The sequence below is a fragment of the Strigops habroptila genome, chromosome 3 (genome assembly GCF_004027225.2).
Source record: "Strigops habroptila isolate Jane chromosome 3, bStrHab1.2.pri, whole genome shotgun sequence".
In the NCBI taxonomy this organism is placed as follows: domain Eukaryota; kingdom Metazoa; phylum Chordata; class Aves; order Psittaciformes; family Psittacidae; genus Strigops; species Strigops habroptila.
The window spans coordinates 75,375,224-75,391,174 of record NC_044279.2 but is presented as its reverse complement, the minus strand read 5'-3'; the positions used below and the strand labels follow the sequence as shown (position 1 = coordinate 75,391,174).

Below are 15,951 nucleotides of genomic sequence, written 5' to 3'. Positions count from 1 at the left end.
ACAGGATTGTTCAATGCTTTTTACCACCCTCACTGCAGCTGGACCTCATGCAAAAGAGAAATGAAGATTTGTAGGATCAGCAACAGCCGTATTTATGGATGCTTTGATTCTATAACCCAGTAAGAAGTGGATTCCTTTGGCACTGCAGAGCTGTAAGATATGACCCCTGCTTCCAATGTTCATTACATATTTTATCGAATGATGCTTAGGTGGATATTAAACAATGAGTCCCTAGAGCAGAAACTCATTCTGCCTGAAACAATTGTTATAGTTGCAAAAGAAAACCACTGCTTATCTCCCCTGTCCTGTCGACAGCATGTTACTCCGGAAGCTCCTGAAGTGGTCTTCAGATCATAATATCTGCTCTGTGGGGTCATGATATGATATCATGATATGAAACAAGTTTTCTTCTATGTATAAATCCTGTCCCCAAAAAGCAGCTTCTGCAAATGCCCAATGAAGTGCAGAAGACAGGAGGAACGGATAGCTGTTCACTGAGTATGTGAGTACTGATCATAATGCAAATGGGCTTCATCCAAAAGCCACTGAGATGAATAAAAGTTCTTCCACAAGCTATTCTTCCTGATTAATAAAACCACAGCAATTCAAGGCCCAGCAAAGTGATGCATATTGAAAATACGAATCCAGATACCAAATTTGCATATGAATTTGAGTATCTCCTTTTAGTACCTGCCTTGTACTAAAGAATACAGTTATACAGCCTGGAAGAAATTGTTTGTGCTACTCACAAAAGGCCAAAGAAGAGACTAACAAAAAAAATCCACTGATTAGGAAAGGACTAAATTGAAAATCCCTCAAAGTGTTCATCAGTGTTCTCTATCAGAGACTGCAACTGCCTGCCTTTTGCTGTGAAGAACACCAAGCTGAATTTGCGCACCTTTCAGGTTTGAAATGGTACTTAGGAGGATTTAAATTGTGAAAATGACAATGCATTTTACTTCAATTCTGAATCAGCACTGTCCCATTAACCCAGCAGGAGGAATCAGCTGGCAGAAACACAAAACTCCTTCTCATTATCTCTGTGAAATAATACAGCAAAGTCAGGAGGAAACATCCTACCTCACAGGTGATATAGCTGAACCTACAGAACTTTTTGAGGCCTGATCAGCTAAGCTAATCGTAATGTTATCATAACCACAAAGCTCTTCACATATGGATGGAAACATTTATAGGAAGAAATAATAGTTTTTATTAGTAGATATATTATAATTGAAAAAAGAAATGTTTTTTGGAATGCAAGCCCATCTCCAGGTCTGAAACCAAAGCCTTTTACATATCACATAGTGGAGGCTCTGAACAAATGCTCTTACTTTGCACCACGTTATTTACAGCAGAACGGGGCGGGGCGGAAATGACTCCTCTTTGTCAACACAGCTTATTACTCAGAAAAAGAAAAAATAAAAAGAAGAATCTACATAGTTAAGATTAATTATATCATGCATAAACAGCCAATGAACTTAAAAGAAAATATAGTACTTTAATACTTAGAAATAGAAAAGTCCCAGCAGACAGAGGCTTGTGCACCTTCACGATATTTCTTACTTGTCATTTTCTGTTACCTGCCCTACTCCCTTTCTCTCACTGCACGTTGTGAGCCCTTGGGTTTTCTTTCAGTAATGTATCTTTTTCCTCATGGTTCTCTACAGCCTACTTTATCTATCCCAGTAATGTTCTCTTCTTACCCTTAGAATATTCCATACTGAACTCTAACATTGAGAAAGGTGTCCTGGATTTCAAAATTTTTTTTCTCATTTTTTATTTACCCTTCTATTACTGTCTGGGTTTTTTTCATCTTAGACAATACCTATTTCATGCCAGTAGTGGAAAGGTAGAGATATGAAAGCTCCTTGGTGACTCTTAGATCTATTTTACACACACACAGAAGTTCAACAAAATTGCTCTTAAGAATATAAGTTTCCTTCCAAGGTTTCCAAGCCTGTCTTCTTCTGATAACATTTTATGCTGTTAAATCTGCATTTCCTGCCTCCAAGTTTTGCCTCGGGCAATCTGGTACCATTGCAAGATGACTGTGATCTGTCACAGGATCATGAGGAGGATAAACTGTTCTTTGTGGATAAGCCAAAAAGTTTGCAAAAATACCAAAGGGCAATATTTGGATTATCTTTCAAGCCAACTCTGTGAAGGCCATTGAGAAGGATATTGAGCTACTTCAAGTCTTTCAACACATTGGACTGGAAGCTCAAAAAGGGAACTGGCATTTATTTATTCCTAAGTTTGGGGGTTCATTTTCATCAGGTAGTTGGAACCTCTTTCAGTTACCTGTGTCTTTGGTATTTATTAATATTTGCCCATTTAATAGGTTTCTGTGATCCCCAAAGATTGCTGCCAGGAAAAGTAATCATCTGATTTCAGGTTTTTGAAAAGCTGAATAGCCTGCATTTTAGATAAAGCCATTTCCTTGCCAGTGGTGGATTCATCATCAGACAAGGGCTTCCCAGGTGTTGTCTTGCCTTCAGAAAGTTTCTTGACTTGATGGTCTTCCTGATTAACATCCATCTTCCCACTGGGTTTTAAGCTGTGGAAGCAATAGTCGCCAACCTGGCAAAGGAAAACTGGCTCGGTGCTGTCAGGGTTTAACACCACCAAGTTACCCTCTGACAAAGGCTGCTTTCTAGGAAGATCATTTCCCTTCTGCAAGACAGGCAAACAAATCTTTGTGGGTTCTGAATGTCCATGGAGATTTACATCTACAGGGACAGCAAGACAGTCTCCAAATGCATCCAGGTGCAATTCAGGAGAAAAGGTTGGTGCTTGACCTGAAACTGAGGCCGTGACACCAGATTTCCCAGGAGAAGACTCATGGCCAGAGCAGTCACTGGGGTGCTGAGGCTCCCGTAAGTCACAAGGTAGCACCCCAGTGGTGACAAGTGGTGGATGAATGGAGCCACTGGCTGATGACAGTAACAGGCTTTCTGTGGTGATGTACTCCAAGGCGCACTGCTGAGGAGACATGATAGAGCCAAGAGCCTTCAGAGATTTTTGCTCTTCCCTTCTCACATTTGTGCCTTTCCCACAGGCTGGTGGGGCTGGTGAGACTTCTTCCCCATCATCAGGGTGCTGCATCGTTTCCTTCTGATCTGGGAGCAGGAAGGGCTGTGGAGGACCTGCTCCTGGCTGGTTTTGCCTCTGCGGAGCCTGGGGATAGACTTCCTTTGGTAAGGTCACATACTGAAGGGAAACTGATTTCTCATAGAGTCCCACTGGGTCCTTTTCCAGGGTCTGGTGCATATCAGGCTGGGAGGACATCACAGGGCAGTACAAGTATGGACCATTGAAAGCCAAGCAATGGGTTGCTGCCTGGGAAGCAATACCTGCATCAGCACTATTTCTCCTTGAAACAGGAAAGGAATGATGAACAGCCTGACTCGAGCAGACAACTGGGGCATGCTCTGGCTCATTTAAAGCATGGTAAGAGTTCTGAAGGTCCAGTGCCATGGGGGAAATATCTGTCTTTTTAGTCTGCTCTTCAGGGGACTCTGTCAAAGTCTTCATCTGCCTAAGCATGGGAAAGTTAAAAGTTGCTCATGAGAGATATTATTGTGGTAAACATCAAATATAAAACAAGCTTAGTGGAAAACACACATAGCTACACATAGGGTTAGGAAAAAAACTTTCTTGGAGAAGCAGACTAACCCAGATAGCAAAAAATTGTATCCCCTGCCCAAAAGCAACTTGTATAGTGTTTCTAGTGGCAGAACATTTGATTATATCCTGCCATGACTTAGGGAGCTCTTCAAGACTATCACCCCCAGTGTCACTATAATGTGCTGTTCACTCACCTGTCCACAACTTGAAGGAAGCTAGCCTGTTCCATCTTCTCTGAATGACTGCATTTGTTGAAGTCCAGCTGGCTGTTTGTTGGCCTGTCTCCAAAATGCACTTTCTGAAAACGAAAAAGCAGACATGACAAAAGAGCAGTGTCTCACTGGCAGTAGAATCACGAACCATGGACAAGGAAAACAAAAAGGAGAGCCTACAGCATCTGACAATAAGGATACAGCTTCACTAACATGACTAGAAGGTGTGTTCTGTTTTCCAGAAGACGCTTACTTCAAACCTGTATTACCTTACCAGTGACCAAACTATAAGTGCTCAGTGAGCCGAAAAGGAAAGATGCTCTTCCAGTCTTGTTATTTGTGAATAGAGAAGGACTAGTGAGAGATGTGGTGATAGGTGGCTGTCTTGGCCACAGTGATCATGAAATGATTGAGTTTAAAATTTTCAGAGCAATGGGAAAAAAAGGACAGCAGAGTTGCTACCCTGGATTTCAAGAGAGCAAAATTTAAGCTATTTGGGGAGCTACTTTAAAATCTCCCCTGGGAATTTACTTTTGAGGGCTTTTTGAGGGAGTCCACAAGTGCTAGCCAGTTTTTAAAATCCACCTTTTAAAAGCACAGGAACAGGCAATTCCAGTGTGTCGTAAGTCACGCAAGTGGGGCAGACAAACAGCTTGTCTGAACAGGGAATTCCTTCTGGAGATCAAGAGGGAAAAAGAAACTGTATGATCTCTGAAAGCAAGGTCAGACTTCACAGGAAGATTACAGAGCTGTGGTTCATAACGCTGGGAGAAGACATGAAAGGCCAAAGCTCAATTGGAGTTGAAGCTGCCCAGTGTTGTATCAGGCAACAAGAAGTGCTTTTTTAAGTACATTACTAGGAAAAGGAGGTCTAAAGAAAACATTAGACCAATACGTGTTGTTGATGGTCACCTGATTAATACGGATGACGAAAAAGCAGAGGCATTCAATGGATTTTTTTGCCTCAGTCTTTAATAATACTGATACACCTTTGGCTGCCCAGTCCTCTGAGTCAGAGGACCATGAGTGCAGGGGCAGCGGCTTTCCGTTTGTGGACACTGGAATTCTAAGGGACCGGCTGTATCAGCTGAATGATCATAAGTCCGTGGGGTCTGATAGGATTCATCCCAGAGTTCTGAAGGAGCTAGTGGATCTTACGGCAGGACCCCTCTTGATCATCTACCAAAGGTCTTGGGAGTCTGGGGTGGTCCCTGCTGCCTTGAAGCTAAACTTCTTTGTCTAGTAGTAGACTTCGTGTTGTGCTTGACAATAATACAATTATGTTGAATATGACCAGAACTTCTCCTAACAGTAAGGCATAGACTAAAGAAGATACTTGTTCATATGGAGACAGTAAGAGTTCTTAACATTATCTGAAGTCCTGAAATAGAGAGAGAAATAATGAACCCTTCAAGGTACAATTCCTTCTTACCCCCAGGTAGCTCTGGATCAGGAGACTCTTGCTGGGGTTTGGAATCTTCTCCTCCCACATTTTCTTCTTCCTTCAAGAATACAGAGTTTTCAAGATTTGCTTCTCAACATTCAACCAGAACAGACTGCACTCCATACACCATGCTGCTCTGCTCAGCAAGGCACTGCCAGCACCTTGCATGCCACCACCCAATTCTCACCCTTGCACAGACATGCACAAGACTGCCCATTGCACACCAAGGCTCATCTGCGCATAGACCTCTCTCTTGTGGGGGATTAGAAGCACCTCAGCCTTTATGCTACCCACATGGCCAACACACTGCTAAATCTCCTAGACACAACACAAGCGTACCTGAGGAAACACTTATAGCTGCAATAAACAGCTATTAGCAAAGTGACGATGACAGCTGGGAGCATCACTGGGAGAACCACTGGTGGCAAAACTGAAACAGAAAAGAGAAATAGGTATTCACCTGCAGAGTGGCTGCCTCCCATAACAGGTTTTTCACTGTGGTCACTCTTCATGCAAGCAGATTAGGCAAATGTAGATGGCATGTCAAGGGATAAGATCATGAGGCCTTCAAACTGTTGGGATACCCTCCAATGTGGGACAGACCAAACGTGCCCTGAACAGTTTACTGACCAGTTTACTTCATTATTTCCTTTACTGATACTTTTTTTTTTTTTTTTACTGATATCAGAGTAAACAATTTATACTAATAAAAAGATGGTTAGGTACCTCACTCCATGATGAACAATAGGCATGTCTTCAGGCATCTTAGGTTTGCCTTACTCTGTACAGTCCCAAAGAAATGGGGTCTCAGAGATTTTCTGAGAAAGAGCTTCCTCTGATAGTGGCCATAACTGATCACCAACAACATACCAATTTCTTCCTGAGTACACTCCTCAAAATTTGCCTACTATCTTTCCAGGACAAATCATGTAAAATCATATTACTTTGTGCACAAAACCAAGTCCAGAAACAGCAAAAATAAGTATAGATTTTATCTCCAGTAGGCTCTACTGTGTGTTTTATGCAATTTTATAGTCACTCTACAGTATAAAAGACTGACGGCTTACATTCTGTCTTCTTGCAGTCTTGGGCTCTTCAATCACTGATAGCAGAATGGACTACTCAAATCAGAAAACAAGGATAATCTTTTGGACAGGGTCTTTACTTGATTCTCTGTGTGGAAAACTGTACTCACCTTGTACAAGGGAAGTAGGAAAGAAGCTTAAAAGGTCGTTCCTGCTCAGCTCCTTCATTTGCACTGCTGCTGTACTGCAAGAATGCAGACAGGACAGCCACCTTGTTAAGCCACCCAGACAGCTCATGGCTGGACCTAAATTTAACCGCCGCTGAGAGAATGTGGCTTTCTATAGAGGTACTTCAGCCATTTACAGCCCACAAAACCTTATTGAAGCAGCCTACATGAAAAGTACCATTCTCAGTCTTCCAGGTGAACTCCTCACTCCATTCACTCCAAGGTCCCTCATAATCCAGAGGTGTATTCACCCTTGCACGCATTTTCCCCCTATATTCTGTAGATGATGACAGCATCTGCAGGGTGAAGATGAAGGGAGGTTCATCATTGTTGATATTTAACTTCTGGAGAGTCTGGGAAGAAAAAAGAAGCACAAATGGCGAAGGTGAGAGAAACTGTCTTTCCCACTTGTCCAGTAAAGAGAAATCCAGAACTCCTGCACTTTCTAAGACTTACCTTTTCATATTGGTTGTTTTCCCAGTACTCAACTTGGTATCTCTGTTTTATGAAGTCATATCTCAAGGTGTGTTTTATCCACCTCAGTTCATACTCTTTGTTCTCTGTCACTGTTACTGACACATTTGCAGGTGGCAGCACCTTAACTGGAACACACAGAATGTCTCAGGGTATTTATCAACATACTGGTGAAAGCGCTCCCTTTCACCACTGTGGACAGTTTCCAGAGGCTGAAAGTAATTTTGTTTCATGCAATGTAGGAAGTCTCAGCTTCTTAACACTTCTTAATCCTCTGCATCTTCATTTTCTAGTCAAATACATAAACTAATAGAGCATTAAATAACTAATAAAAACTAATAAAAATCCATATCCATTAATACTGACAGCACTCCCTGTGTACAGAAAAGCAGTAAAGCAATACTTGAAACATCTGTGCTGGTCCACCACATTTCCAGAGATTTCCAGCTCTCTGGGAGTTACTATTTGTTATTTTCAACCACTGCAGGAGCATTCCCAGCTTTAGTCTGTGAAAAGTAGCACCACATACCTCCAGATACATGCAGGCAGAGATGATCCACCAGGCAAACTCATTCGGCAGCGGAGTTGTACCCCATCCAGTGCTTCCAGGGCCACTGCACAAGCCCAGAAGAGCTCCACTGGCTTCTTGAGAAGCCACATAGTGACACAGTCCCCACAAACACTCTCACCACAGCTCCCTATCACCTGGGATGCTCATAAAGGTCAATCACAGAGAAGCCAGCAGGGTAACAGTCGCTCACTGAGGAGCTCTGTGTCACAACCCAAATCTCTGCACAGCAGTGTCCATCACCACCGTCTTCCTCAGAGTAACAAGCACCACTGAGCAACTCCACACCTGCAAGCTACCTCTCCCACAGCTTTGACCTGACACAGAGCCCTGTTCTTTTCTTCATCAGTCCCAGTCTTTTCCTCTTCCAACCCACTTCTCATCACCACTGTTCTCAGCCACACTTGCCCAGACAGGCATCTCTTCAAGAAGCAACTAGCAGATGTAAGAAGCAACATAGCAACTCACTGTTCTTGTAGGCTTCAATCAGTTTCTCCTCTGTCTTGACTTGGACAGACACATGGTACTGGCTCTGACTGCTGGAGTTGCTAACAGGGATCTCACAGTTTTGGACCACATATGGAATGTGAGGCAAAACCTTCTCATGCACAGGAGAGCACTCCTCTTCTCTGAGGAGAGACAAAGAAGTGGTGCTGAAGTCAGGGGAAATGGGATAGAGCAGAAAGTCCATGGGAGAGGCACAGACATGCTGCCATGGGCTAAGCACATACACTGATGTTGGAGTAGCCCTGAAGAACAAGCCAAAGAGGACAGAGGTGATGATCGCTTTGTTCACTTCCCAGCTGCATGTCAGAGTATCTGCACCATTGAAGAGGCAGCGAAGGTTCCTGGGCTGAAGGTCACCTTCAGAGAAGATGAGAGCAAGGGAAGTGACAGGGAAGGTCTGGCTTCTCAACCAGTTCTTCCACCCCTGCACGGCCCTGTTCCGTCCCACGTTACCTTCAGGCGTCTCCCATGACACCTCCATGCTCCACTCGCTGTACTGCCCAGAGAAGCCACTGTCTCGCCCTGGTCTGGCTCGCACACGGGCAACATATCTGCTCCCTGGGACTAGGTCCTTGTGGCTGAGATGGCAACGTGTGATGTTGGAGAGCAAGAGTGAGGCAGCTTTCTGTTGTTGGGGGAAAGGAGGGATATTTGGGGAGTTGGGGAATGGAAGAGTGGAGGGAAGACAGAGAAAGGGAGAAAGGAGGTGACTGCCATGCTGCATCTCCCAGCAGTGCCACACATGTGATGGTCCATGCACATGCTGCCGTGTAATGCTCCTTGCTCCCATACTAGAGGGTTTTCAGCATGCATGCTGCCAGCATGGCATGGGAAGGGTGAGGCACAGGCAGTGCCCCGATCATGCAGAGCCCCGATCATCTTCTGCACCAGCTACGCAAGTTCACAACTGACAACTGATCAGTGCAGAATTCTATGGCAATCTGACCAAGATACTTCGCTTAAAAACTAAAGATCATGCTGACAGGTACAGAACAGAAATGCATGCAGATCTAGGGAAACAATAGGGAAAAGAATAAGGACTCTTAAAAACTAGAGACCAAAACATATCCTTCTGAAAGGCGAAGCAGCTTCAAATGCATTTTGCGATTTTCCCACATGAACCCACAAGCTCCTATTGGAATGTGATTTAATTCCATCTGGGAAGGCTTAAGGGCAAAATCAATTCCAAATCAAACCCCAAGTGCAGTGCTTTTCTGTCAGTGAAGAACAGATCTTTGCATTCAGTTCAGGAAAAATGGTATTTCACTGGGTAAGCCACTTGCAAACAGAAAGAGAGCCCCTTCTGCCTGACCTGAAACTACCTTTGTGGCATGTCCTCATAGTGCCTGAGAACGGAAAGGCCATTCATTTGCACAGCTTCTACCACAGGCTCTCAAATGCCCAAACCAGGACAGCCTGGCTCCTCCGCTCTTACCTCCCAGGACTCCCAGTCCCGCTTGTAAGTGACTTCATACTCCAGTGTGTTGCCCAGCCCTTGGCTTCCATCAGCTGCTTTCCAGGTCAGCAAGAAGTCTCCTGATCTCATCGAGCTGACCAAAAGGTTTTGAGGTGGGAGGGTCTGAACTGGAAGAGAAGGTACAACCCATGAGAGGACATAGTGAAGACAAGGACATGAAGAGGGGAAGAAAACACCTAGGTAAGCTTCCCTATTTCCAGAATATCTTATCCCTGCCACACCAAGTAGCTCCTGCTTGAGTGCCCCTTCCAGGTCCAGCTGCTCCTCCAAATCTTGCCCTCTCCCTTCCCTGCGCCATCCTCTCAACATGGAATTCTTTGGCAGTTTTCACAATGGAAATGGAATTCACTTTCTGACTGAATGGCAAAGATCCCTAATATTGATCAGGAAAATGAGAATTTGGTATTTAATCCTTACCATTCTGGAAAAGATGAACATTTAATTCTGCTTGAAGGATCTTGTTTGGTTTGAAGCTGTAAATATCATATACTCCTATTCCAAAATCGTTTGTAGTGCTGCGACAAACCCAGCGCACATAGGAATCTGGAGCCTCATGTAAGTCATTTTCTATTTGCCGTTTGCAAAACATCTCCTTGTTCTCCCTGTGTATAGAAAAAGTGATCTATAAAGATCTAATTGAGAGACCTATAGTTAATGCTGAATTAAATACCTGAAACCAATTCCATTCCATTCTGTTATAATTTACTCATATCCTCTTCTCACTGTACCTATTAGTCCTGTTTTGCTTAACACCTTCCCATTTCAAAGTTGGGCAGCAGAATGTTATCTTTTGGTACCAGCCTATTTTTGTTATTTTTCAGCCTGACTCCACATAATCTCATAGGTTTTGTGTGAGGAAATGAAAAATAGTGTCATGGAAATGCACCTTTTATCGGGAGTGAAACACAGTGACGTTACTGATGATCCTTATCTTCTTAAAGAAAGACATTCATTCTGCAGTCCCAGAAAGGCACGTAAAAAACTTTCTCCAGCCAGAATGTACTTCTGTATCCTCAGTAGTTCTGTTCTGCCAAGGGACCTTACGTATTCATTAATGATTCCAGCCAGAATGTTAATTATTCTTTTAGATAGCCCTTTTCCAGGCCAAGGAGCATCATGAAAATTAGAAACAATATTTTAAAATAGACAGGAGGGGATAAGCTTTGTGTGCTTGCAGTAGCCTGAGCTGTTGGAGAGATGCATGGCTTCTTTTGTGCCCTCTGGAATTTTGTTTGTGCTGATGGCTTCATGCCCAGTGTATTATATTGTTCCAGTTCAGATGAGAAACATGAAGTTGTGAATATCTAAGGCCAAATATTGTTTTCCAGGATAAGATGGAGTCTCCTAGCCAGCTATATGTCAGCAAGCATTATTCAGCACTATTGCTATTTTTAAAAGTTGGGTATTAGCAAGGAAACCAGGGATATATTCCTGAAGTATGGGTGGGACTGACTCTACATGTGCATACCCTTTAAACAAGAGTCAGCCCATGGGTTGTGAAGTCCTGAAGATAGTTCTATCTATTCATCAGCATCACCTTACGGTTTGGGATTTAGTCAACTATTCTTCATCAAGAGCTGACCTTGTTTAATTGATGGCCATTTTGATTTCAGCTGTGTGACTGTCCACATTTAATATCTGTTTGCCTGATTAATTCACTTCAGTCATGTTTCCTGTGTGAGCCACACACTCCATCATGTAACAATGTTCCAGAGAATCTTCCAAAGGTCCAAGTAATTTTATATGTTTTCATAGAAGCATTAGCTTCAAGGCCCTGTTCCAAAGACCTTCCACTGATTTCAGATGCTTTTAGGTCTATAAATTCTCTCTTCTTTACAATAAAATGAAGAGTTGTCTCTCTTTTCTTCCTGTATCCCCAGACTCTAATACATTTTCTTCTCAGCTTTCCTTCTTTGTCTTCCTTTCTTCCATGACTATTCCTCCTTCTCTGTCCTTTCTTACCCTCACAACTGATACAGTCTGGTGATGTGTTTCCTTTTTTATAGGGAAACAGATGTAACAGAGAGATACTGTCATAAACGGATCAGTATCTCTGGGAGGAAAAGTGATAGCACAGATGATCTTACTAGTCTTGTCTATCTCACAAACTCACAGTCTATATACGTTTCTCAGAAGTGATCAAAACCATACTCTCAGTGATGCTCCTAAATGGGCAAAACAATAGGGTGAATGTCTCCCTTTTAGATTTATAAACAACACTCAGGCTTATAGTTGTTCTGACACCATCTTCTCCACCCCATTAATAGCAACCTATATGCCCCATCTTACTTCATACCTATGATCCCACACAAAATTATAGGAAAGTAACTGTAAAGGTGATTAAAATAACTTCACTAGCACACCCTATTCATTCCTCCCTTCCTAGAAGAGGACTCAAAAGCAGGCACAACTTTTACTTTAACCCAATGACAGAGACAGGTGGCCACGCTTCCTGAAAACCTGACTGTTGGTCCCCAGGATTCCAAGTTGTGCCCAATTTCCCTTCAGAGTTTTATCTAGCACAGTCCATTTCAGGTACTTACGTTATAATATTGTACCTTTGGTAAAGAATCATACCAACAAGGGCATGAGCCTCTGAACGCTCCATCCATGTGCAGGTCACCTGTGAGTTGTAGTCATTGTAGCAGCTTAAGCTCTTCATAGGGATGCTCTCTGAGAAAGGATTCAGGCAAAAAAGATGCAATGATTGCAAATGTAAATAGTGACATTTTCTCTGAAGGTAATATCTGTGCTGCATTATCGGGATATGACCTCTAGATGACAGAGATGTCAACATGCACATGAGTGTGCTCTCTCAAATAACTTTTCTTGATGAGAACTACTATCAGCTTGGTTGAGGGGCTTTTTACAGGCATCAAAAAACATCAGAAAAGTTTGATGGTGTCTTAGCTAGCAGGCATAAGAGGGACCTTCTTTGATCTCCTACTGAAAACCAGTGCAAAGTAAGTTCTGTTGCATTCCTTGCATAACCATAAAATTGAGCACCCTACATGGAAAGGAGTGGTCTGAATGTAAGGCTAAGGTTTGGAATGCCAAGAGACCAGTCTGACCTACACTGTAATACATTTTCCCTCAGATCTCAAAGTGAAATGTCCTGCAATTGACAGTGGGACAGGCAACATAACTCCCCTAGCTACTGCAGACATCAAGCATTGGCATCTGTCTTGGAAAATGTAGATGTCCATGAGGCACACCTGACAACACTTTTATTCTGATATCTTTAGGATGGGTACTGGAAAAAAGGGAAGGGAAGGGAAGGGAGGGGAAGGGAGGGGAAGGGAAGGGAAGGGAAGGGAAGGGAAGGGAAGGGAAGGGAAGGGAAGGGAAGGGAAGGGAAGGGAAGGGAGGGGAAGGAAAGCGAAGGGAAGGGAAGGGAAGGGAGGGAAGGGAAGGGAAGGGAAGGGAAGGGAAGGGAAGGGAAGGGAAGGGAAGGAGGGAAGGGAAGGGAAGGGAAGGGAAGGGAAGGGAAGGGAAGGGAAGGGAAGGGAAGGGAAGGGAAGGGAAGGGAAGGGAAGGGAAGGGAAGGGAAGGGAAGGGAAGGGAAGGAAGGGAAGGGAAGGGAAGGGAAGGGAAGGGAAGGGAAGAGAGGGGAAGGGAAGGGAAGGGAAGGGAAGGGAAGGGAAGGGAAGGGAAGGGAAGGGAAGGGAAGGGAAGGGAAGGGAAGGGAAGGGAAGGGAAGGGAAGGGAAGGGAAGGGAAGGGAAGGGAAGGGAAGGGAAGGGAAGGGAAGGGAGAAAGAATGAGAGAAAGAAATAGAAAAGAGGAAAAGAGCAAAGGAAAAGTATCTCTCACTGTGTCAGAAGAGGAAAGACATTAAACTCAGAAACACAAGCAATGGGTGTGGCATATGGTCTCTTTATCTGTCAGAAATTCCACAAGAAGAAAATCAGGTCATCTGGGTGCTGCTGTTGGTAGCCCACCTGCATCCCAATCCTTGTCTTGTGTCTGTCCACTTGTCTCTACTCCTGTACATCACCATCTGAATCATACAGCCCTTCATTTTCCTACGTTTTCACTATGAGGATCTATTCTTCCTTCCTATTTACTTGTTAGCCAGTCAGCTTGTTCATCTCATCTATTTGTGCAGTATTTCACATGTCCATACCACCAATATACAAATGAATTGTCTGCACATGCATCTGCTACCCCGGGTTTTAATCAAGATGTCTGTTCTACGGCATAGAAGATGGTGGTAGAAGGAAGCAGAAAAGCAAGCAGAAAATGAGGAAGAACATTAGCTGAAAGAAGGAGACAGATACAAAAGGAAAGGCAATAATGGAGGAATAAAAGAGAATATAAATTTGAAACTCACCTCGAGTGTCTTGGACACTGAAGACCAAATACAGATTCAGGAGAAGGATGAAAATCTCTTTCATGTTCATACTGTCTTTTGTGTAGAAGCTTGATCCTAATTCAGAATATAATAATTTTATTGCCTGCTGGTTACTCTCTTGCTCTGCTTATTGTGGAGCTTCTTGTTTTCATTTCACATAAACAGAAGTAAAACTGAATTAGGGAACTTTTTTAGGCTTTGTGTTGGAGTGATATTCAGAAAGAACTTCTACTAACTATTTACTGTAGGACAAAATCCATCTTTTCCTATGGCATGAGCTTGCAGTACAAGCAAAGAACTAAGAAGTAAATGCACATTTTCAAGGAAGTGCAAGGATTCTTTTAGCTAAGTACAACAAGAAACAATCCTGAAGAGAACTCAGCCTTCAAATTGATTCATCCTACTGCTCTTCATGCCTAAAGCCTTCTCATTGAACAGCAATGGTGTTCTGGTTTTTTACCTTTCCTTAATAATCTGATTCCCAACCACATAGCTCTTGGGAAGTATAAGGGTTGAGTTTCCATATTCATTCACTTTCAGATTTCTCTTCAACATGCTAATTTTCTAGTTGCTCCCCAAAGAAGTTACAATTTGGAGAAATAATATCAGAGTAGACTGAGTGGTTCAAAGACCATGGACCACAACGTTTGATACTGGAATTTCAAGTCTTTTTGGCCATCTCTCAAAAGTGTAATAAACCCACCTACTCAAGTATGTCACAGAGCTGAGACTCTTCTCTACTTTAGGGGAGCATGGAAAAAAGCTCCTTTTAAATTCCTATTGACTTTCACATTCCTGAATGCCTCTTCCTTACACCAGAACAGCTGGCTGAGCCCTTGAATACTCATTACAGCTAAGAAATCCTGTAATGATTCCCAAGCCCTTGTATGACAGCAGAGTCTCTGCCATTTTGCCTTACCCAGAGAGGAAGCAGCTCCCTTACCTGGATTCAGAGGTCTCTGTGAGGTAGGTGATTCAACCTGGCAGGTGACTCTCCCTGTCTAGCCTCCCCCCACAGCATCAGAATCCTCTGATACAGAAACCAGTAAAACCACAGCTCTCTAGAGCTGGAGACAGAAGGTATACACTGACCACAGGCTTTTCTTGGCAAGGAGGTCTTCAAAATAACTGTTACCTCCTCCATGCACCTCAAATGTCACTTTTACAGAAGCAGACCACACCCTTTCAAGGAAAGCCTGTGTAATTGCCCGTGAAATAGGAAGCCTGTACTTCCTATTTTATAGCCCCCAAAGCACTTACTTAGATGGAGCTGTTTAACTGGGAAGGGAGGGGAAGGAAGCTTGTCATTGCCTGTCTGCATGTTGACAATTACCAGATTATGGGACTGATCTATTTTCAGATAAAAAAGAGGATTGACTGCAGCAGAAGTGAGAAAGACTAAGCAAGATTTCTCTGCTTTTTGCTCTGGTGCTGTCTCTTGCTTTACTCTAGGCCAGACAATCTTCAAGACAGGGGTTATTCTGAACTTTGTGTTTATTTGTACCTATATAGTGGGGGAGGTGTGATGTGTGAATTACCTTTATCTCTGCAATCTTTTAATTTGAGTAATATTTTTTAAAGTTTTACCTATTTTAACAAGTAATAATAAATGGTAAGTATTATAGTACATAGATGAAGAAAAAGAAAACTGGTGAGAAGAGTCGATCTGAAGTTGTCCAACATCCAAGGCAGCCACACAGTTTTAGATTCAGCTTTATTAGAGTATCTGAGGAAATTATATGTCATTGGGACTATCAGGAGGTATGCATATAAAAACTGCAGATGAGGAGAATATGAGACTTCACAAGATGGGCAGAATTTACTTTGCATTGCAGTATAAAGGCAGAAAGGAATTCTCCTGCTCTGATTTTCATAGGCCAGTAAGTTTACATATGATATCCTCCCACCCTTAGAAAAGAGGTTTCTTGTTTCCCTTCCCTTCCTTCCTCACTCAAACAGCTCCTCCATCTTCAAACAGACTTGCTGAGTTGCAGGTTACATCACAGGATCTAGCTGTCAGTGAAAGTCTTCAGATGT

At 43.0% G+C, this 15,951-nt stretch overlaps 1 protein-coding gene across 3 annotated transcripts; it reads right to left on the bottom strand.

The window, feature by feature from the left end:
* Positions 1-2,037: 2,037 nt before the first annotated feature.
* Positions 2,038-15,041, bottom strand: CSF2RB (colony stimulating factor 2 receptor subunit beta). 3 transcript variants are annotated; one of them, XM_030478553.1, is made up of 14 exons: positions 14,858-15,041; positions 13,894-14,055; positions 12,105-12,234; positions 9,979-10,163; positions 9,520-9,668; positions 8,538-8,709; positions 8,309-8,441; positions 8,046-8,206; positions 6,992-7,137; positions 6,714-6,888; positions 5,623-5,713; positions 5,272-5,341; positions 3,822-3,925; positions 2,038-3,538 (listed from the first exon to the last, which is right to left on the bottom strand). In XM_030478553.1, the coding sequence occupies exons 2-14, from the start codon at positions 13,961-13,963 to the stop codon at positions 2,335-2,337; spliced, it is 2,790 nt and encodes a 929-aa protein (XP_030334413.1). In that variant the 5' UTR covers positions 13,964-14,055; positions 14,858-15,041; the 3' UTR covers positions 2,038-2,334. The 3 variants fall into 3 exon arrangements, with proteins under 3 accessions (XP_030334413.1, XP_030334411.1, XP_030334412.1); XM_030478551.1 differs by having other exon boundaries at positions 8,046-8,441; XM_030478552.1 differs by having other exon boundaries at positions 8,046-8,441; positions 13,894-14,052.
* Between the last annotated feature and the right edge of the window lie 910 nt (positions 15,042-15,951).